The 24557-nt window shown below is 28.2% G+C and overlaps 2 protein-coding genes across 2 annotated transcripts in view; both read left to right on the top strand.

Moving 5' to 3' along the window:
* Positions 1–426: 426 nt before the first annotated feature.
* On the top strand, positions 427–6379 carry LOC136082668 (uncharacterized). Its single transcript, XM_065802086.1, has 3 exons — positions 427–484; positions 5400–5817; positions 5917–6379. Exons 1-3 carry the CDS (start codon positions 427–429, stop codon positions 6377–6379), a joined length of 939 nt encoding a protein of 312 aa, XP_065658158.1.
* A 4207-nt stretch (positions 6380–10586) lies between these two features.
* LOC100208822 (receptor-type tyrosine-protein phosphatase alpha) overlaps positions 10587–24557 on the top strand; it is a 65318-nt gene continuing 51347 nt past the window's right edge. Inside the window, exons 1-3 of the mRNA XM_065801577.1 lie at positions 10587–10848; positions 11033–11302; positions 22071–22352. Coding sequence (XP_065657649.1) covers positions 10746–10848; positions 11033–11302; positions 22071–22352 — 655 coding nt within the window. The 5' untranslated portion in view covers positions 10587–10745. The remainder of the gene's footprint in view (positions 10849–11032; positions 11303–22070; positions 22353–24557) is intronic.

The raw sequence follows: 24557 nt of genomic DNA, 5'->3' as shown, positions 1-24557 counted from the left end.
GAGTAATAAAGTTGAATTAATGCGTGTCTATTTACACAAATTCTCGCTTTATATAATATTCCAATATTTTTTGAAACTTTGTTGCGCAAGGTTTCAATATGATTTTTCCACGTAAGATTTTCATCAATAAAAACACTAAGAAAAAGTATAACTTTTGATTGTGTTATTTGAATATTATCTATATATATTTGATGCATATCATTTGGCAAAAGATGTTTTTTGAATTTTGGATGAAATAGAGTCCATTTAGTTTTTTCTATGTTAATTGATAACTTATTAGACTTAAACCATTTTGAAATTTTAATTAGCTCTATGTTCATGTCATTAAATAGTGTTATGATTTTATTGCTAGACAAAAAAAAGTTTGTGTCATCAGCAAACATTACTGTTTTTAAGTTTGAGGCATTATAAAGATCATTGATATAAATGAGAAAAAGAAGTGGTCCTAATATAGACCCTTGGGGGACACCTCATGTTATATCTAGTAAATTTGTTGTAGAGGATACATCCATTTGCACATACTGTTTACGATTGCTTAAATAGCTCTTAAGTAATTTTAGAAAATTACCACAGATTCCATAATTTTCTAGTTTTTTAATAAGAATCTCATGATTTATCGTATTGAAGGCTTTTGATAGATCTATGAACACTGCAATAGTAAATTGTGATTTTTCAAACGAATCTGCAATATTTCTAGTCAGATGAAGCACTGCGTGTTCAGTGGAATTATGTTTTTTAAATCCATATTGGGTTGTATTTAGTATTTTATTTTTAGAAAGATGATCATAAATTTTATTGTAAAGGATCCCTTCATAAATCTTTGAAAAAACCAGAAAGTACAGAAATTGGACGATAATTAGTTATATTTGATAAATCCCCCCCTTTAAATATTGGTGTTACTTTGACTATCTTTAGTTGATCAGGAAATATACCTTGTTTAATTGAACAACTACTTTAAACCGTTAGAGATTTGAATCCGTAGATCTTTTTGAGTTGAGTTCTATCAACCAGGTTCGATTTTAGGTGACAGTACTATCTATATCGGATAGCAGACGAGCTTTGTCTTCAGCGGTTTGACTACGTTCAGGATTTTAGTATCGTCTGCATACATTTCACATAAGTTTTTGCTATTGATGTGCTCCGGTAAGTTGTTAATAAATATTATGAACAACGTAGGATCTAGCACTTAACCATGCGGAATGCCACTGTAACTTTTACCCAGGTGGATAACCTATTACCTAGAAGAACGCGCAATGATTAAATTGAAAGGAAAACATTTATCCAGTTCAGAATGTTAGCTTCAATTCCGTAGGATTCAATTTCTAGCAGTAATCTTCTGTGGGGGACTTTATCAAAGGTTTTGTCAAAGTTAACAAAAAGCTGGAAGCTTGAGAGAAACGCTGTAGGTTAGAAAGTCCATGGTGTTAAGTAGATTTGTAGCGCAGGCGTTTTTTTGGCAACAAGTTTATCGGCTACAAGGTGCTGGATGATCTTTTATTTAATTATTAATTCCAATATTTTGCGTGGTACAGTGGTGATAGGCCTGAGTACATAGTACAGATATGATAGGCCTAGTGAGATAGGTCAGTGGTTTTCTGGATCATGTCTAGAGCCTTTTTAGAACTTTGGCGTCACGTTTGCCGAAAGTCATGTTTTTAGGATTACACCTTGATCAATCAATTTCTGAAAAATGATGGCGAGTAGGGTAGCTGCCGCATTCGCACATGTTTTTAGCATAAATGGGCAGATACGGTCACCTCCAGTTGAACTATTGGCGTTGAGAGCAGATAAGTGTTTGAGAAAGGAATCGTAGTTGAAGATGACGGTGGAGATTCAAGCGGTTGTACGTTTGACGAAGGGAGGTAGAGGTAATTTGATGGTTCAATTGTGAATACTGACTGGAACCGGCTGTTAAGTATATTGGCTATGGATGCCCAGTCGCTACTTATTTCCCCAAAGGGTAGCAGATAGAAATTATTTGGTTACTGGCGGCAAGTTTATTGTTTACATAGACGTATCAAAGCTTAGGGTTCCGTTAATCGTTGCTAAGTTGTGTTCAAAAACTCTTATCGCAATGCAGGAAGCTTTTTTGACGAGGTTTCAAGTTAAGTTATACTCTTTGAAAAGAGGGATACCAATGTTTTTTGTTACGTTTAATTAGTAAGAGAAGTTCACTGGTTACCTAAGGCTCCCTACGTTTGATCGGCTTGAAGGTAGCATGCGAGATGAATTCGTCACAGCATTTGACATAGTTGTCGCAGAAGATTCGATAGCATTCGTTTGCATATCGGTCTTTAAATAGACTAACCCATTCGAATAAACTTACCAAAATTGCCCAGGCAATTTTGGTAAGTTTATTAGGATATATAATAGTAATTAAAACTTTTTCAGAAAAAGTGAAAACGATTTCTGTAAAGTACTTTTTAAATTTGTTTGCAATATTGTTCGATTGAATTATGCATTTATTTTTGTCTGTAATCATTTTTGGCAGAAAGCTTGAACATGTCTTGAGTTTACCAGTTAGTTCTTTTTTATTTTTAAATTTTGTTATAAATTTTAAATAATAATTTTGTTTCAAAACTTTTTGAACTTTTTTAAATAAATGCTTATGATTTAAACTGGATTTTGTTTTTAAAGTATTTTATGTAAAATTTCTGCTTTATTTTGGAAGATTGTTTGAGTTCTTTAGTAATCCAAGGGTTTTTTTAAAGCTTTAGGACCAACTATTTTTTCACAAACTATTTGCATCATGCACAAAAACTGTTTGCATCATACACAGCTTAAAATGTGTCATAGATTTTATTATAGAACTGATTTAGGTGATTGCAAAAGCTTATATGATTTCAATCGGGTAGCGAAATTTAAACGATTCTAAATTATTTTGGGGAAAAATACGTTATATAAATATTTTAATTATGTTAATGTCATTAGATATAGTGTTCTGGGTTAAAAAAAAGGGAAATGGTCTGATATATATATCATATAATAGATTTTATAATCCTTTTTGCAACTCGTTACTAAAAATGTCAGTTGTAACATTATCAGTGGTAGATCTTTTAGTTACTCTAGTTAGGCGGTTGATAAGAGGTATTCCTCCTGCTTTAAAAATCATAAAAACACCTTAATTTATTGTCATCATTATATGATTTAAACCCGTTAAGTCATGCAAGTGACGGGGTATGAAAATAAATATTGGAATCACTACGTCTACTACCCGCCTAATATTTAATTGCCCATCTTTATAAATGTTTTTTTAAAAAAGTTTACAGTAAAAATTACGTTTTGCAGATGTTGCAAAACTTGTTTTACAAAACTTAATCTAAATTATACTTTGCAGGATATGAAAAAATTTAATTGGTTTCTCGCTATTAAAAGTAGTTATCTGATTCGTTTAAAAATAAATTCTGGAGTGTAAATGAAAATATTATTTTTAAACTACGCCGTTTTTGAATTGAGAGGGCACAATCGTCAATATATAAAACTAGCTGGAGTTACCCGGCGTTGCCCGGGCCAATATTTAAACTGACTTACCTGATAGCTGGAGTTACCCGGCGTTGCCCGGGCCAATATTTAAACTGGCTCACCTGATATCTGTACACAAAAATGGGCCCAAAAATGGGCCCAAAAAATGGTCCCCCCTGACCCCAGGGGGTTGGGGTACGGGGTCAAAACCCAGCTAAGAACCTTTTCCCCCTCGAGGACTACCCCCATGCCAAATTTCATCAAGATCGGTGGATTTCTATAGAGAACAAACAAACAAACACACACACAAACACACATTGCCCTTTATATATATTAAGATTAAGATAAGATAAGAAGATAAGATAGCTGGAGTTACCCGGCGTTGCCCGGGCCAATATTTAAACTGGCTTACCTGATATCTGTACACAAAGATGGGCCCAAAAATGGGCCCAAAAAATGGCCATTTTTGGGCCCCCTTGACCCCGGGGATTGGGGTACGGGGTCAAAACCCAGCTAAGAACCTTTTCCCCCTCGAGGACTACCCCCATGCCAAATTTCATCGAGATCGGTCCGGCGGTTCGGATTTCTATAGAGAACAAACAAACACACACACATTGCCCTTTATATATATTAAGATAAGGTCTTCTAAACAATCAAAGTCTTAAAACAATACACTTTAGCCTAATTTATAGCTACATTAATTATAGTTACATTGCGTGGGCTAGTACACATCATGCTAAACTTAGTAAGATATTTGTGTGCAAAACATGCGAGCAGAATTATATACAAAATAAAAATAGAATTGAGCATGTAATGCCATTAATAAAGAAAACGAAAGTGGGAAATTTAAATATATATTTTTATAAATTTTTATACAGATTTCAACTTATGATCTTTATGGATAATCATTTTAAAAATCTTACACCACACAACTTTAAAACAAAATTAAAAATAATTCAAAACAACAGCTGGACTCTAAGATCTAATGAAAGGCTCGCATATACACTGCCTCGTAAGTTAACTAGATATAAAAAGTACAGCATAACATTTTGAGGGCCTAAGATATGGAACAGCTTTAAATTTTTCAATATGATGAAATCAGTAAATTCATTTAAGTTTCATATAAAAAGAGAAATTTTGAAACCAAATAAAAGCTTTGAAATTTGATATATAAACCTTTTTGTTAAACTTATTTTCTTATATCATGTTTTATTTTTATTTAATTTAATGTATAGGGGAGATGGGGGCGCATTGATCGCCGGGGCAGTATGATCTTTTGGCTTTTACTCGTTCATTTTTGCCTTACTAGAAGTGAGGTTGCAATTTAATTAACCATTATGCTTCCCTAATTGATTATTCGTAATATTTTTTCATAAGGTTATCAGCGTCAAAAAAAATAAAGAAAATATTGTTTTTCGTCATAAAAAGTGATTTTTTTAAATCGTACTATAATTCAAATATATTTTTATTTAGATGTCTGTATGGGTTAACAACAATTTTATTTTAAATTTGTAAGTGTTAGGTCTATAATATAATATATAATTTTTATTTGGCTGCAATTTATACAGTAGATATTGCTATCAATATGTTACCTATACCTATTGGGGTACATTGATCTTTGACTATGCGGGGCCCATTGATCGGAGGATCAAAGTGCCCCATAGAAGACGAAGTGCCCCATGTTTTTGTTTATAGTTAAACGAATGGAATTGTATTTATAATTTAAAAAAAAACTATATATAAACAAACAATAGCTTTTAGCATTTCATTTTTTAAATCTACTTATGTTATAAGCTAGTAATAATAATACTATTATTTTATAATATCAAAAGAATAATATTTAACATAATAATTAAAAAATATTTAACATAATATTATTATGTTAAATATTAGCATTTATTAAAAACATATGTTTTTATTGATATATTTTTTTACAGATCTTAAAATGGTTAGAAATAGAATTAAAAAAACAAATAAAGTTGCTATACCAAGTGAAACAATGAAAGTAGCTGTTAATAAAGTTTTAGAAGGAACACAACTGAATGTTGTAGCACGTCAGTTTAACATAGATAGAATGACTTTAAAAAGATATTGTCGTAAAAAGAGGCTTAATCCAAATGAAGCTTTCAAGCCTAACTACAACAATAGACAAGTTTTTACAGCAGAAGATGAAAAAAGTTTATCAAGTTATTTACTAATTGCACCAAAAATGAACTATGGCCTTTCAACTAGGTCAACGCGATTATTAGCTTATGAATTTGCTTTAAAAAACAATAAGATATGCCCATCATCATGGATCAAAAATAAAATTGCAGGCATTGATTGGTTGCAAGGTTTTATGAAAAGACAACCAGAGTTGTCTCTATGAACACCTGAAGCAACGAACTTCGCTCGATCAACAGCTTTTAACAAACACACTGTAAGAGAGTTTTTTCAAAATCTTAAAACGGTAAGAAATTGTTATAAATATAATCCTAACTGTATATATAATGTTGATGAAACTGGTTTAACAACCGTTCAAAAGCCGGTAAAGGTTTTAGCTGGTAGAGGAAGCAAACAAGTTGGAAGAATCACATCTGCAGAACGAGGAACATTGGTAACTGCATGTTGTGCCTCTAATGCTATTGGAAATTCCATTCCTCCATTATTTATTTTTCCTAGGGTAAAGTTTCATGATTACATGATTAAGGAAGGACCTCCTGGATGTGTGGGATTTGCAAATCCTTCTGGTTGGATGAACTCAGAAATTTTCATAGAATGGATTAAACATTTTGTTAAATATTCAAACTGTTCTCAGGAATCTCCAGTTTTGTTACTTCTCGACAGTCATGAAAGTCATTTTTCTGTTAAAGGCTTGGAGCTTGCAATTCAACACGGAATTACAATGATAAGTTTTCCTCCCCATTGCAGCCATTAGATAGAACTGTTTTTGGACCATTGAAAAGGTTTTACAATTCTGCATGTGATAATTGGATGGTTTCAAACCCAAGACCAATGATCATTTATGATATTGTTTCAATAGTTCGAGAACCGTATACAAAAGCTTTCTCACCATCTAATATACAGACTGGATTTAGAGTAGCTGGCATTGAGCCATTCAATTCTGAAATTTTCAAAGATGACGAATATTTACTATCATCAGTTACAGATAGAGCTGCTCCAGATACAGTTACTATCACTCCTGTCAACAACATGGAATCTGAAATGATACCAGCACATGTTAATCACATAGAGTCTAAAATAACTATAATAAATATTGAAACAAGTATTTTAAACAAAGTGTCAACGAGTGTTGCTTCTATAATCTCACCTGAGGTTTTAAAACCTTACCCAAAAGCATCTGCCAGAAAAAAAAATGTTAAAAGTAGGCAGTTAAAAACAAGGATCTTGACTGATACTCCTGTCAGAAATGAAATTCGTTTGTCAAAAGAAAAGAAAATTTTGAAGCAAACCAAAAATCAACAAAAAGTCTCCACAAAAGATAAGAAAGAAACTAAGAATTACTTGCTTAGGAATAAAAAACAATGTAAACCAAAAGCTGCTTCACAACTTGACTTTCACAAATGATGAAATATTCTTAATCAAAGTATTGTACTTTTAACAAGTTTTGTAAACTTAAAAGTTGTATTCTTATTTCAGTCTTTATATTTCAGTTCTTATAAATTTCAAGTTGTTGTAAAGTTTTAAACGTATATAAAGCGGGTAGCTTATAGCTGCTGTGATTTATACATTTTTTAATTAAAAATTAGACTAGTGGGTTTAACTGCTATATTTAAAAAATTTTTAAAAGATTTAGATGTATTATATGTTATACAATATTACCCTTTGACTAAATTATTTACAAGATTTAGTTATAGAAGTGTTAAACGTTTAGATAATATTACGCATATAAGATCAATGTGCCCCAAGTCGGAGATCATAGTACCCCATAGTTTGGGGTACATTGATCTTTTGAGAGGGTTGTTTAAAAGTTAAAATTATTCATGTTTATCATTTTTTTAAATCAAAATATTTATATATTCCAAAAGCCAGATAGTTCTACATGTGTTTCGTAGTTAATAAGTTTTTACATCTCTTTCAGGTTCTGTGCAATTTTCAAAACACTGCTACGGCGATCAATGCGCCCCCATCTCCCCTACTTATTAAATTTATTTATTGTCTTTTAATGTACATATACAACGGCTTATTTTTCATATTTATTTATTGTTTTTTAATGTACATATATTATTTTTCATATTTTAACAGAGTTTTATATAACTTTATAAAAATTTTATGTTACTTTACACTTTTTAAAAGCTCAAATTGGTATGGAATGATTGTGGTGACTTCGCTCATCCATACCTTCTTTGAGTCCCTGTCTGTTTATATAAATAGTTTTTTTATTTTATGAAACGTTTCTTTGAGCTTAAAAACGTTTGTTTGTATTTTTATTTCTAAATTATGTGAATGGCAAAACTTATAATAATAAAAAACAAAATCCTCTAGACAAAAAAATGTCCTCCCGCTTTTTTTTTTTTTTAGAATATAAGGTATTTGTAAATTTTTATTTATAGAGTAGAATCGAGAGATACTTTCTGATGTACTAAAGTCTGCAAAAGAATTTTAATTAAATTTGCCAAATTTACAAAAATAGTGATCTTTCTTTTTCTATTACAAGCCTACATCAGTACTTTCCGTATTATTAAAATTACTAGGATCTATAATTTGCAATAGAATCTTTGACTATTTTAGACAAAAATAAATTCATTTTTATTCAATTGTTTTACTCAACAAAAATCATCCAACAAAGCATGTAAGTATTAAATTAGTGAATCAAATATATAATGTCTTTAACTAAAACAAATTTACTTAAGGTATATTTATTAATATATCAAAAGCTTGTGTTATTAAGGTGCTTCAAGAAGACCTATTAGTCTTGTCAGAGAGCACCGCGGAGAAGCATTTAACCAGGAAGTTCACGTCATCTACCCTAATAATGTCGCTTCCCTTATAATGTCGCAGGCGTCAAATCAAGAACCTCTTGGTTCTTAGCCAGAACTCTAATAAGTGCGCCACGGCTGCAGTGGTTAGAGTTCTATTCTATAACTTTACTATTCTGTAAGTAAAGTTTGAACCTTTTGAACTTTATTTACAGAATAAAGAACGATTCACCATATTCTTTTTTTTTTTCAATTTTTTTGTTTTTCAAATATAGCTTCAGTATCCAAATTTTTGTTTGTCAAGGAATTGACATGCGTAACCGTTATGTTAAAAAATGTGGTGAACAAATTCCTTACATTGTTGCGGCGTCTTGAAATAAGCCACTTTTTTTACTTGACAAAACATAAGTTTGAATGTTTCTCCACACTTACAATTGCAATGGATATTTTTTAACCAAAGTTATATCGTATTCTTTAAAATTATATCGTATTGAATTATATTTTGTTAATAATGTTGAAGCAATACAATTAACTCATAAAGTTTAGAAATTAGATTAAGATTTAGTTCTTTGATGCTAAACGATATTTTCTAAATAAAAAGTACGGAATACTTAAAATTTCGTATGGAATACCTCGAGGGTCAATAAAAAGAAGTGCTGTTTATTTTATAGAATATGCAATAAGGAAACTATCAAGTAATAACAACCACATAAAAATGCAAAACGAATGTATTTAGAAAAAATATTTTTTTAAAGTAGGATAATCGGACTACCGTACCAAGTTTGTCCATACATATATACATGTCAAAAAGTTAAATACTTTTTTTACATTGTTAGTACCAAACCAATATAACAAAGTTACATGGGTTAGTACACAATAAACTTAAAAAAATAATTAGTGTGCGAAAACAAGCGTGCAGAACTATATGCGAGGAAAAAAGGGAGCATTGTAAATCGTCTATAAACGAGGGGAACGTAGCAAAACCTTTTCAAAATATATCAAATAAACACATGATTTAAACCTTACCAGTGTCTGATTTTCAAGTTTGAATTTGTTAATTAACTCACTCAAACAAATGCTATTTAAAAGATGGACAAAAAAATCTATATGGAAAAGATTTTTAAGAACAAATCAATCAAATTCCTTCAAACTGCCAACGAAATCAAATTCCTTTGAACTGCCATCAAAATCAAATAAGTATACATAATATTCAATAACATTTCGAAGAACTAAGTTGTAACAAAAAGATATCGCAAAGATGATAAAACCATTAAACTCAAGAAAAACAACAATACATTTTTAGTTTTGCGAGTTAATTAATTACGAAAAAGTTACGAAGTTATTTTGATAAATTTTACCTCATAATCTTAGTAGCAAAGAGTTATATATTTATTTTTTTATATATTAGTAATTAAATCTTTGTTTATTTGAATATATTTTTAAAATTTTGAAATTCAAATTTAAATAAAATAAACTTTTCCAAAATATCTTTGAAATTGTTCAAATAATTTACTTTCCTACTTTATCTTAGTAGCTTAGTCAATTAATTTATACTTACAACTTTTTGAAGAATTTTTATAGATCATCAAAAATAAAAAGTTTGGGTGATACTGCATGAACCGTACTTTTTTAAGACCCGTTCTGTTTGTAAAAATGTTTTACTTGATGATATTTACAATGTGTAACTTGTTTGTTAAAATTTTTTATTCATAAACAACATCATATACCATATATTATTTAAAAAATGAATAAATAAATAAATCTTAACGAAAGGTATCATACCTCCGATTTAGGCCAGTGGTCCGGATAGGACTAAAAACGAAACCAAATTTTTTCTACTTCCGTTAAAACCGGTGTTAATAACCTCCGTTAAAATCTTGATTGCTCTATTTTATATACCTGAGTTCAAATAAAAGAGTTTTGCTTATGTTATTGATATAACTTTGGAAATAAGATATGACTGCTATTATATTAAGCAAACGGAGTATTGTTTTGTTTGTAGTTATTTAATTTCTCATAGCAGCATATACCATGTGTGTTTGCATTTCATCATTAAGTAGTTTAGATATTGAATTTAGATTTACTATATCATACAGCAATAAATACATAATTAAATTTATTTGTTTTTGCTATTTTATTACGTGCATAAATAAACATTCAAATATAGATACTTGTTTTTAAAATAAACAATAAAAAATATAAAATAAATGAGGCTTGAATAAAAAACAAGCTCAACATGTTATTGTTTTCTGTAAAAAATGTTATGCAAATTGTTTCAGCAATAAAATGTATACTATTTGTTTATACGTAGGTTTTCAGATTTTAGCATTAAATTACACAATAAAAATGAGTACATAAAATGAAATGATGATTGTGGTTTACCATGGCACCACTCACTTTTTAATCTGGCTTTGTTATGCTTTTCTAACTTATAATGCCATAGCAGCTTTAGAAGTTAAAGATAATGGTTGCAATTTTAATTTTCTCTTTTATATTTGATTAAAAATCAAAAATTATTATTTGTGTTACTATTTTAAAATATTTTTATTTATTTATAAGTTGTTCAGTTTGTTCATTAATTAAAAAAATATAAATATATTTAATTTAATTTTATTTTTTGGTATTTTTTAAAAAGCTCTTAATTTTTTTAGTATCCCTTCCATTGCTTATTAATGCAAGTAGCAGTCATTCAATTTTTGCTGAAGAAGCCTCCAAATTGCAATGCATAATAAGTTTTGCTTCTGTAATCAAGTGGGAAACAGTCAATAATGAAATCACTGAAAACATAACTAAAACAGATCTTGAAAGCAATGTTTCCATAAGTAATTTAGTAGTATATCCTTTAAAAAATACAGATTACTTCTGCGTTGGTATCAATGATTATGGAAATGTTTCTTACAAAATCTCAGTCACAGTTATAGGTCAGCTTCATATATCTTTTTTTTTTAACAAAATAAGTTTTACATTTTAAATAAATATCTATTCAATCATTAAAACTATTTTTTTTAATTTAAATTTATTAGGAGTTGTACAGCTAGACATTTGACGATGATACATATTTTTGTGTCCTGGTCTTGTAATACAAATTTCATTTTTTTTTTTTTTTTTTTTTTTGATATATTAGCCTTAGACTATACAGACTGTCTATTTCTTGCTGTCTATTTCTTGGCAGTTAAATAATAAGCTTCAAATTAGTTTTTATTATGGCTAATTATAGTTTATATGTCAAAATAATATTAAAATGGTTCTTTTTTAGTAATAATAATATTAATAAGTTATGAATAAGTTTTTACTGTGGCTTTTTTTGGCTAAAAGTTAACATATTTTTCAGATCATTATTGCCATTTTTATAAACTTCCCATGCTTTTTTTACTCTGCCAAAGATAAAAATCATCAATTTTTAAATGTCTGAACACTGATTAATAATTCCATTTTAAAAAGTTGTTTAGAAATGCATTTACAGGACCTCTAGAATTTATTTTAATCTGTAAATAATATACAGTTAATTCCAGATAACTCGAATCTCTTAAGGACCAAGAAAAATGGTTTGACTTAATAAATGTTCGACTAAAGCGAGTTCCTCTTAAGTTGAACTTTGGCTGGTATAAGGTATTAGTTTGAGTGATTTTTCTTTATTTAATGCTGATTTAAGGTGATTTTCTTTATTTAATGCTGATTTAAGGTGATTTTCTTTATTTAATGCTGATTTAAGGTGATTTTTCTTTATTTAATGCTAAAGTATAAACATTAAGTATACACCATTATACTAACAAAAACGTGAAAAATATTTCAGTAAAAAAAGATACGGGTCATTCCATGCCAAATGGACCAAAATTTTAGAATTTCAATATGAACCTCCGATGTTGATGAAACTTAGTGGGTTTCTTACTATTATTGAGAAAAGCAATTCTTGAAAATTTCAGCATAAAATCTTTTGTGGTTCAAGAGATAAGGTCATTTGAAATTTCTGATTTTTCCAAAAATAAAAACTTCAGTAGCAAAAACATGTTTTGTTTATACTTTGAAGCTTTATATTTTAAAAACAAAATTTCAAAAAACCTTCTACTTTTTTTTATTGTATACAACTCTTGACGTACTTTAACAACATATTGACATTGAATTCTCCAATGTCACATTTTTTCCATAATGGCTACCTAAAAACCCTAAAAAAATTCTTTCAAAAAAATAAATAGTTGGTTTTTGATGAGTCAATATACAAAATCTGCAGTTTAAGGAGTGAAAAGACATATATTTTTTTTCTTTATATGGTAGGCTTCCAAATTTTCAGAAATTTACTGATAAAATACAGTTCAGTAAAAAATTATAGATTTCTAAAAATGACTGTGGCTAAAACTTAGGAAAATGTGCCTCCATTTTAATAGTGGGTACTCATAGGGAAGTTACAAAATCAGAACAATGAAAATTGCTTAAAATGCATTAAAAGCTAAAATACAACAAGTTATTGTTGTACTTTAGTTTGTATTATATATTGTAATACAAAGTATGTATGAATTTAAAAGTATTTTATAATCAGTACTAAAAATAAATCTTTAATTAAGCCTGAATTAAACCCAGTTTTAAATATCCTAGCTCTTTCCTGCCACCTCCCCTGTCCATTTACTTTTTAACATTCACATTTCCCCCCAGAACTTAGAAAAAAAGTTGTAATTGAACACTTTTCCTTACATGATGTGTCTGGTTTTATGTCTGATGTATGCAATATCTTTATGCCCAAACACACCACTAAACATAAACATATAAAAACTGAAATTTAGTTTTTAATGTTTTCATATAAAACTTATAAGTAACCTATTAGGTAAAAATGAAAAGAATTACTTTTAGTCTAATTTACCTAATATTTAATATCATGGCTATAAATTTTATAATATTTTTCCAATACATTCCTTATTCCACCCCTCCCCATTAATTTGATTTAATTGATTATCATTTTCAAATTGAGATTACAAGTTATAATAAGTTATAAGAGTTGACTTGTCAACACAATGCACAAGTTGATTATGTAATAAAGAATATTTATATGTAATAAACAGTAGAATAAACATTGAATCTTTTAAATAAATTTTTGCTAAAAAACTTAGAACAAAGTGGTGTGTTCCTATTGGAGTTGCTTCAGGTCTCCATTAAGTATGTGTTTGTGAGTACCACCAGAATGCAAAACTTTTATTATTACAAATACCAGATATTTCAGACTATACCTCTTGGCATTAGTTATTTGTGACTTAACAACATAAGACCTCTTGGCATTAATTGTATGTGACTTAAAAAATCTAGACTGCATGCTGCACAGTTGCAATAACTGCCCAGATGACCAATACACTTAAAGAATATCTTACTGCTTTGTTTGATTGACACAGCATGGAAGATATCACCTTTAATCAGTGGCAAAAAGCCAACAAAAACATGATATAGTTCCAGTAACCTTTCCAGTGTATGATTTTATTGAAAAAGCTTGTCACCAAATAGACCAACTAAGAGACCACCATTATATAGCTAAAAATCAAGCAGCATATTTGCAGCATCTAAAAATAACATTACCAAGTAATCATATTTTAGCATTACTAGGCTTTGCTGAAAATTACAGTTTTTTAATTTAAGATGCAGTACATGGTTTCCATTAGAACAACAGTCAAGCAACATTGCATCCTTTTGTTATTTGCTATATCGAAGAAAATATGATAAAATGTAAAAAGTGTTTGTATCATTTCAGATCATTTGCAACACAATAAAAACTAAAATCATTGTTTCATTTATGAAGTAATAAAACAAAAGAGTTGTTGCCTTACTTTAACGATTGCATTTATTTTAGTGATAGGGCTGGTTCGCAATACAAAAATTATAAAAACATGTCTAACTTATGTCACCATAAATATACTATGAGTATACAAATGTAAATGTTCCTAAAATGCAGCATATAGTTCCATTGCTTCTCTTTTAACAGGAATTAGTATAGTATGTGTTTATGATGTAAAATTGTCTGCATCTTACCGGGAATTAATTGTATATATATATATATATATATATATATATATATATATATATATATATATATATATATCTGCAGTCTTTCACAGGAAGACGGCAAATCACATCTTGTTTTGACAATTTAACAGCCGCTATTTTAAAAAACATTTTAAAAACGTGCTGAATGAAAAATGTTCTGAATTATACCTTAAGTGAAATAAATTACATCAAAACTTCTTAACAAACATTTTTATATTAGCGAAACACTTTTAAATAAAGTAACAATTTACTGGTAATGATTTTTTTTAAAGCATAATTGATAGTTGTATATAACTTTTGAAATTTATATTATATAAATTGTTTAAGTATGCATTTTTTAAAATAAACATTAAAAAATAAAATAAATTGTTTTGTTTTTATAAACGATGACATTCTACGACAACTAAAGTCTCTTTAACGAATTTTAGAATAAGAATAATTAAAGTTTATACATTTAAAAAGATAAACAAAATTTAGTTGAAAAAAAACAACACAAATGTATTTAAAAACAGAGGTTTTTAAAAAGCTAAAGATTTAAAGACCAGAAGCATTTGCAGATATTGCAGTTTGCCATCATTTAATTTGAGTCCTGATTTTTGAATGACGATTATGTAAAAAAGTTTGTTTCAAAAAGTTTGAATTATAATTATGTTAGATATAAGCGCTATTTGTTAATGAAAAAAATGTAATTAAAATTAAAAACGATGAAAACTTAATCTCTATTAAGCTAATTATTTTTAAAAATGTTATTAAATTTAATATAAAAAAAAAAAAAAATTAAAGAAAATAAACATTTCCTAATAGTAATAATAAAAAAAGAGTTAAATAACATTTAAGTTGTTTTGTAGTAATTGTTGCAGTAATTTAAAAAAGTTAATGTCTGTAAAAATAAAAAAATAAAAAGAATTTTATGACATTTTATTTTTAATTAGGCAAAAGTGTTAAGCATATATATATATATATATATATATATATATATATATATATATATATATATATATATATATATATATATATATATATATATATATATATATATATATATATATATATATATATATATTTTATATATATATAAATTATATATATATATATATATATATTTTATATATATATATAAATTAATATATATATATATATATATATATATATATATATATATATATATATATGTATATATATATATATATATATATATATATATATATATATATATATATATATATATATATATATATATATATAAAAAAATAAAAAAGCAAGATGAAAAAAAACAACTTTTTTAAGGTACGTAAAGTTTCATGCCGTTTGCGACACTCATCAGCCATATATTTAAATCAAGAAAAAACCGTTCAAAAATACAATTAAAAAACCGTTACAAAATTAAAAAAAATCATGAAGTTTTCAATAAAATTGACATTAACACATCTTCCGATTGTTTTATCATTTTAAAAGACCATAAAGATAATTTTGAAAACAATCCGACTGTCCGTTTATTGAATCATGCTAAAAACGAGCTTGGTAGAATTAGTAAAGATATTCTTTCTAAAATTAATACAGACCTAAGAAATATATTACAATTAAATCAATGGAAAAACACTCGAAACGTTATCGATTGGTTTAAGGCCATAAAAGATAAACACCTTTATAAATTTTAAGTTTTTGATATTATCGACTTCTACCCTTCTATAAGTGAAACACTTCTTAAAAATTCTATCAATTTTGTGAAGCAACACCTAACATTAAATAAAGAAAACATATCACTAATTTTTCATGCAAGAAAGTCTTTGCTTTCTAATAATGATCAAGTTTGGATAAAGCAATCAAGTGGTTTATTTGATGTTTCCATGGGAGCGTTCGATGGTGCAGAGGTTTGTGAGCTGGTAGGAATATTTCTTCTTTTTCAAATTTCAAAATTTTATAACAAGCTTGAGATTGGTTTATACCGTGACGATGGCTTGGCAGTTTTTAGTAATAAAAGCGGCCCTCAAATTGAAAAAATAAAAAAGCATATTGTCAAAATATTTAAATGCAATGGCTTACGGATTTCTACACAATGCAACATTAAAATTGTTAACTACCTTGACGTGACTCTAAATCTTAGTGACTGCACTTTTAAACCTTATTTCAAACCTGATAATACATTAAATTACATCCATGCTGGTTCAAATCACCCGCCGAGTATATTAAAACAAATACCACGTTCGATTGAACTTAGATTGTCTACAAATTCATCTAACAAAGAAATATTTCAAAATACTATTTCCCTATATAATGAAGCTTTATTAAAGTCTGGTTATAAATGTAGTCTAACATATATTCCTATAACAATATCAACTTTAAAACAGAACAGAGCCCGCAACATCATTTGGTTTAACCCTCCATTTAGTAAAAACGTTAGCACCAACGTGGGAAAATGTTTTTTGAAACTTATTGACAAACATTTTCCTAATAATAATAAACTGCATAAAATCTTTAACAGGAACACAGTCAAAGTTAGCTACAGTTGTATGCCAAGTGTAAAATCTATTATAAATTTGCACAACAAATACATTTTATGCAACAATACAAACCTTAATCAGCAGGACTGTAACTGCTATAATAAAAATCTCTGTCCGTTGTTTAATAAATGTTTAACAAGCAACATTGTATATCAAGCAACTGTTACAACAGATAATCTTGATTCATCTTTTAATGAAAAAACCTACATTGGGATAAGTGAGACTCCTTTTAAATTAAGATACGCTAATCACGTTAAATCATTTAACATCTCTAAATACAAAAATGATACTGAACTCTCAAAACATGTATGGAAGTTTAAAGAAGCTAATTTAGTCCCTATAGTTAAGTGGAAAATTCTCAGGCGATGTAAAGCATATAATCCAACATCCAAATCTTGCAAATTATGTCTCACCAAAAAATATGAAATTCTATATTATAAAAATACTAATTTATTGAATAAAAGGAGTGAGATTGCTTCTAAGTGTAGACATAGAAACAGATTCCTTCTTTCCCAATATGACACTGGCAATTAAAAAAGATGTTTTTCCATATTATCATTAAATTTATTATTATTATTGTCATTATTATTTGACGTCAGAACTCATTCCATTGTTTTTTTTTATGTTTTTTTTAATTTTGTAACGGTTTTTTAATTGTATTTTTGAACGGTTTTTTCTTGATTTAAATATATGGCTGATGAGTGTCGCAAACGGCATGAAACTTAATAATGTTTATATAGAAGGTGCGTGTCAATAGCTACCCGCCCCCTCACCCTATTATTGGAGATATATACCCCCTCTATCCCTTTTTTGTTAGAAGGGGGGGGAGCGAAGTTATTTAAATTTTATTATGAATCATAATATTTAAAATTACTTTATTTTCTTGCAAAAAAAGACAAAATAAACATTAAATTATGATTACATTTTGATTCTTATTTTGGAATATTTATTCATATTCGTATTCGTATCATATTGTCGTATTTCCGGAAGACATATTGTTGTAATTTTACATTCTGTGTACACACACATTTATCTATAACACACAGAAAATAAAAGGTATACTATCTGCGGTTATATACAAAATTATTGTTGTAAAATACATGTGACTTTAACAAAAAATGAATATCAATTGTTTTTATAAATCAAATTACTGGTTAGAAACTAAGATGCCAAGATCGACAAGACTTAAAACTAGGGCATATCTTTTTGAAGAAGAGGATCTTAAAGAAAATCTTTCAGAAATAATGTTTTCAACAAATACAGACATTATTCTCTACTTTCAGTTTAGAAGATCTGGAGACAAAATAACTCCAACAAAAAAGCTGATTGCTTGTACCATTGGTCGTCAAACAGCAAAGTGTTCTGGTCTTGGTAGCTGTCCTGAAAACTGCATTATGTTCGCAGTTAAGAAACCATGGATAGACGGAGGATACAAGGATGGGATACTCACTGACCCATTTATAAGGTAGGCCAAACAAAATTTAATTCAAATTAAAGGGACAGGTTACCATAAACACTACACAAAACTTGAATAACATAATATTTTCTAAACCTGTTATATATATTTTTACAGGAAGCATATCGCTGATCTGATCAACAGCTGGGAGAATTTAAAGAAAAGTAAGTGTAAGAACTCAAAAGAAGCAGGAGAAGCTAGACAAGATTTCAAAGAAAAAGGAAAAAAGGTTTTCTGGATTGCTAAACCAAATATACAAGATATTCTAAAGAAGACTAGTCTTAATAAGGAATCGTATTGTACCGATATGAAATTTTTGAGAGATCAAAAGACCAGTCGCAAAATGACTCTTGGTAAAAAAGACAAACTTTATAACCGGATAATTAAGAGAGAACAGAGAAGATTAAAACATCCACAGTTAGTACACAGTGTTGAACAGTTTTCTCAGAGAGATGATTTTACTACAGAGCTTCAGTTTTCCTCAGAAACCAGTGATATAAATACCAGCATAGACTCAGATTGTTCGTTTGATTTCGATCAGCCAGGTCCAAGTAATGACACGCCACAGTTAGCCAAGGATTTTGTAAAAGATATTGCCATGACTTCAGTTTCCAAAAATATTTCCTCCAGAGATTTGCTGCATGTGTGTACAGATTTGGTTGTTAGTTCAGGTGGAAATGTTGAAGACTTTTTACTGTCTCAATCTACTATTTGGCGGGCACAAAAGAAAACCATCCAGCAAAATTCTGCAAAGCTCAAAATAGAGGTTAAAAAAGCTGCTGAGAAAGCAATTTTCCCTATAATAGCGCACTTTGATGGCAAAATTATTGAAGATATTACTAATGGGAAAAAGGAAAAAAGAGACAGGTTTGCTGTTTCAGCTAATATTGATGGAGACATTAAGCTTCTTGGAATTCCAGCAATGGAGCATGGGACTGCTCAGTATGAAGCTTTGTATAATGTACTGGAAGATTATGGAATACGTGACGGTGTGAAGGGACTATGTTTTGACACAACTGCCACAAATACTGGAAGACATTCAGGAACCAATATTAGGTTCAGTCAAAGACAGGAATGTATTTTATTAGAGCTTGCCTGCAGAAGGCATATATATGAACTTCATCTCAAACATTTTTGGGAGCAGATTACCTCAGGCAAAACAGCAGCTCCAGAAAATTTAATGTTCAAACGGTTTCAGACAAACTGGAATGACATCAAGGAAACTGTCGATTCTTCCAATTTAATAAGGTTTGATATCAATTCCATCAGCAATACTTTCTTAGCAACCCAGATTGAGGAAACTATCCAGTTTTGCAAAGATGCATTAAACAATGACATATTTCCAAGAGGGGATTATAGGGAGTTATTGGAACTTTCTCTGATGTATCTGTATCCTAAAATATTTTTCAAAGTTTGAGCTCCAGGCTGTGTTTCTCATGCTAGGTTCATGTCGAAAGCCATTTACTACTTGAAGATTCAGATATTGAGTAAACATCTGCCCTATGATTTGACTGCTGCCCAAAATAAAAAGTTGAAGACAATGGCAGAATTTATCTCGATTTTCTATTCTGTCTGGTTTCTGAGAACCTCATTGCCCTCAGCGGCACCATTTCAGGATGTAAAAGCTTATTGGCAAATGGTGCAGTACAAGGAATATGTAGAGAAACGCGACACTGATTCCAAGAAAGTTCTAAACGGAATTGAAAGTACAATGATGTCAATGAAGAGACACACCTGGTACTTAGATGAAACTTTGGTTCCACTTGCTCTCCTAGACCCTATCCTTCCTGATGTGGAGAAAGAAAACATCGCAAAAACATTACTCTCCAAACCAGTTCCTGATTATTTTCAGCATTCAGAGAAGTCAAACTTGATAAACGAGTTAAAATTTAAACAAAAAGTGCCACCAGGACTTGCTCCATTAATTGGAGAGAACTCTTGGTTTATCTTCAGTTTATTAAAACTGACAAGAATGGAGGACAAACTTTGGTTAAACTGTCCTGCTCCTATGTGGTGCTATGTTGACCAGTTCAAAACATTCTCCAATTTTGTAAATAAACTTGAAGTAGTGAACGATTGTTCTGAAAGGGCTGTAAAACTTGTATCAGAGTTTGTGAACAATGTTCACAATGAGGATGATTGTCAACAACTTATACTAGCTGTGCAGCAAAGACGAGATCACTTCCGTGGGTCAGAAACCAAGGAACAGTTGAAGCTAGCGTATGAAGCAATAGAAAAGCAGAGAAAAAAATAACATGATTTATATACTATATTTATGCATTGCAATATATTATATTACATTTACATGTCATGATTTTAATATTTATATTGCCAAATTATGTTTTATTTTTGCTAAAGAAAATAAAGTAATTTTAAATATTATGATTTATAATAAAATTTAAATAACTTCGCCCCCCCCCCCCTTCTAACAAAGAAGGGATAGAGGGGGTATAAATCTCCAATAATAGGGTGAGGGGGGCGGGTAGCTATTGACACGCACCTTCTATATAAACATTATTAATGCTTAGATCTAATATTAATTTTCAAAATTTGGCCTAAATATGATGAATAAACCAGCGTCAGTTATACATAGTAATGCGTCATTTTATGTAAAAAAAACGTTTTTTCGCCACTTTCTCCGCATCATGTGGAATAAATACCACCGTATTTCTTTTTGGTCCTACCCTATTATAAATAAGTAGTCTAAAATATACCATATAGAATAAAAGTTGGCTTTCCGTGTTGATTTTAAAGGTCCCCGCCAGACCCCTGAAGTTTGATATGTTTTTATACACAAATTTGACTGGCGGGGACCTCTAAAGTCACGTGACATTAAAATTTTTGGGCTTAAAATTATTTTTATATTATTGGTCAACCATTCCAGGTAGGACCAACTTGATTTTCAAAAGTTCGACAAATATGAATCACACTAATATATATATATATATATATATATATATATATATATATATATATATATATATATATATATATATATATATATATATATATATATATATATATATATATTTGCTATATATATGAATCACCCTAATATATATATATATATATATATATATATATATATATATATATATATATATATATATATATATATATATATATATATATATATATATATATATATATATATATATTTGCTATATATATGAATCACCCTAATATATATATATATATATATATATATATATATATATATATATATATATATATATATATATATATATATATTTGCTAATACAAGAGCTTTAAATTTGTAGATTCTGTTCCAAAATTTCTCCTACAAGTTGCACATTATATGTAAAAATCAGAAATGTACTTTTAAATTTTTAGCTAGAACATATTAATGAAAGTCATTTTTAAAAAATACAAAAATGGAGTAATTCAACCATTTAAAATAAAAACCTAATTTAAACAAGCATTTCTCTATGATACCAAAATCTGTGTTAAGATTTTTCTAAACATTTTTTATTAGTATATTGTTTTGATTATAATTTTTGTTACAGCTCTATTCATCAATGATGCAAGAAAATTGCTTTGTTAAAATTTTTTATACAATTGAAAATATAAACTGCAAAATTATAGTATTATTATATATATTTGTATAATATTTATTATAAAAAGACTTTATTATAAATATTATACAACTATATTATTTATTCTCTTGTAATTTTCATTTTTTATGTTTAGATCGTTCTAATCCTGTGCAACTTATCATAAAGCATAAATCTTCTGATAGAATAACAATAGGTTGGAAAAGTGACCAGTCAGATGTTACTAAATTTTATTCAATATCATACAAGCTATTAAATAGTTTGAATTTGACATATGTTAATGCTTCTTTTGAGAGTACAAACTACACAATAAACAACTTAGTTCCATATTCCAATTATACTATTAATGTAAACCAAGTATTTGAAGGAGGCGTTATTGGTCAAATAAGCAGTATTACAGTTGAAACAGATCAGTCAGGTTGTTTTTTTTTATATTAAATTTTTTTTTTTTTAAAGATTTTTATAAGAATATTTTTTTCTTTTCACCAAAACATTATTATAATTATTAGCTAGTTTACTTTTAAAAAAAAAAAACATCACCACCTAACTGTTTAAAATATAAGTACATAAATTAAATATCTTTTACAAATAAAGTTTTTATTTTCAGAATGTGGTATGTACAGTTTTGATGTTAAATGCTGCATTAAATATTATTTAATTAAAAAAAAAAATTAGCACATGAAAGTGCACTTTGTAAATACTTTTTAGTTTATTTATAATTTATAACTTTCTAAAGGTTTTTTTTTACATAATTATTTATTAATGTTAGTTATGTATTGTTTTTCAAGTTAATTAAAGTTTTTAATTTAAGTTAGCACTAAAAAAAACTTGCTCATACCACATTTTGAAAATAAGTTTATTAAATATTCCTGGTCTTCAAAGTAACTTTCCATCAGTTGAATCTTGTAAAATTCACCAGACTTACTTGCTTGTTGTAAGACTAATTTAAATTCAGCTGTTTTTTCTTCAGATCTTAGTATTGATTGCTATTATACTTTGATTTACAAAAACTCCAACAGTCACATGCTTGGCTTAGAGGTATACTTATGCATCAATTCACCCATTTGTTGTGAAATCAGGTTTGAATTCTCTGACCATTCTTTTATGTGTCTCCCCTCAGCAACTCATCACTTGATTACATTGATCTTTTTTTTTGTTTTATTGCTCTCTTTCTTCTTATGACTCTATTAAATTTAGTTTTTGAATAAATTATATATATATATATATTGGCCTAGCTCTTAAAGTTTCTGAATAAATTATATATATATATATATTGGCCGAGCTCTTAAAGTTTCTGAATAAATTGGCCGAGCTCTTTTTCTTTATTCCTCTGCCAATATTGCTTGGAGTCAACTACATTTTTGTCATAGTCTTACAAAAGTGTTCTCCAGAAATCTCTTCATTTTTTTAAAACTATTTAATAAGTGCTTAAATAAATCTTGTTTTCCTGTCTGCCTGAAAAAGGGATCTGTGATATATACCTGTTGAGGCCTAAATATATATATATATATATATATATATATATATATATATATATATATATATATATATATATATATATATATATATATATATATATATATATATATATATATATATATATATATATATATATATATATATATATATATATATAAATATATATATATATATATATAAATATATATATATATATATATATATAAATATATATATATATATATAGGCCTCAGCAGGAAGTGAGAGTTTTAGCTCTCGCTCTCACCCACACTCCCCTAAAATTATTTACAGGCTCTCACAAAAGTATAATTTTTTGTATAAAATAAATAATTCGAATAAAAAAGACAAAGTTCAGTTTTAGATTGACTTTTTTTGTTTACAAAATTTGATTGTTTGTTTTTTTTGCATAAAAAGTCTTTCTTATCTCATTTTTTCTGTAGTGCTTGAGATTATGTGGTAACTATACAAATGGCAAACAACTTGTTGACTTTATGACTAACAACTTGTTGACTTTATGGCTTACAACTTGTTGACTTTATGGCTAACAACTTGTTGACTTTATGACTAACAACCTGTTGACTTTATGGCTAACAACATGTTGACTTTATGGCTAACAACTTGTTGACTTTATAAGATATTTTATACTGTAATAATTGCTCTGTTTTTAGTAGAGCAGAATTTTAGTATTATAAATGTGAATATAAATGTTACATAACTATAATACAAGTTGAATTGAATTTGTAAAATAAAGAATTTTTCTTTTCAGATATGCAAAGCAGATATCCAGTTCAGAGAGATTTTTTCTAAAATTCTTGGTGTGAAATACTGTGTAATATAATTTTGAAAGAAAACAAGATATTTCTAAGACATTTTGTATGATAATAGAACAAACCCATAATCGTAAAAGATGGTTTACAGTTTTCAATTCCACCAAAATGTCTTAAATGTACTGACATTTTTTTTTTCCAAACAAATTAATTGTCTTCTTCAAACAAAATTAAAAAATTATAAAGATTCAGGGAAACTTAAAGAAGAGCTTTCCCATCTAGCAAATTCTTATATTTATAATTATTTTCCTTCTCAGGAAACTCTGAAAAAACATGGAATACTGAAAAAACTCTTTATTAATCTAGATATTATTATT

This window comes from Hydra vulgaris, chromosome 07 (genome assembly GCF_038396675.1).
Source record: "Hydra vulgaris chromosome 07, alternate assembly HydraT2T_AEP".
NCBI lineage: Eukaryota > Metazoa > Cnidaria > Hydrozoa > Anthoathecata > Hydridae > Hydra > Hydra vulgaris.
The sequence above is the reverse complement of the archived record's forward strand: the minus strand, read 5'-3'. Positions and strand labels throughout refer to the sequence as shown.

Bases quoted from the DNA above. Each gene is read 5' to 3' on its own strand.
- LOC136082668 (XM_065802086.1), top strand. From the start codon at position 427: ATGAGAAAAAGAAGTGGTCCTAATATAGACCCTTGGGGGACACCTCAT. The intron at 485-5,399 runs GTAAATTTGTTG...ATTTTTTTACAG, and splicing joins GACACCTCATGTTATATCTA to ATCTTAAAATGGTTAGAAAT. The intron at 5,818-5,916 runs GTTGTCTCTATG...TAAAACGGTAAG, and splicing joins TTTATGAAAAGACAACCAGA to AAATTGTTATAAATATAATC.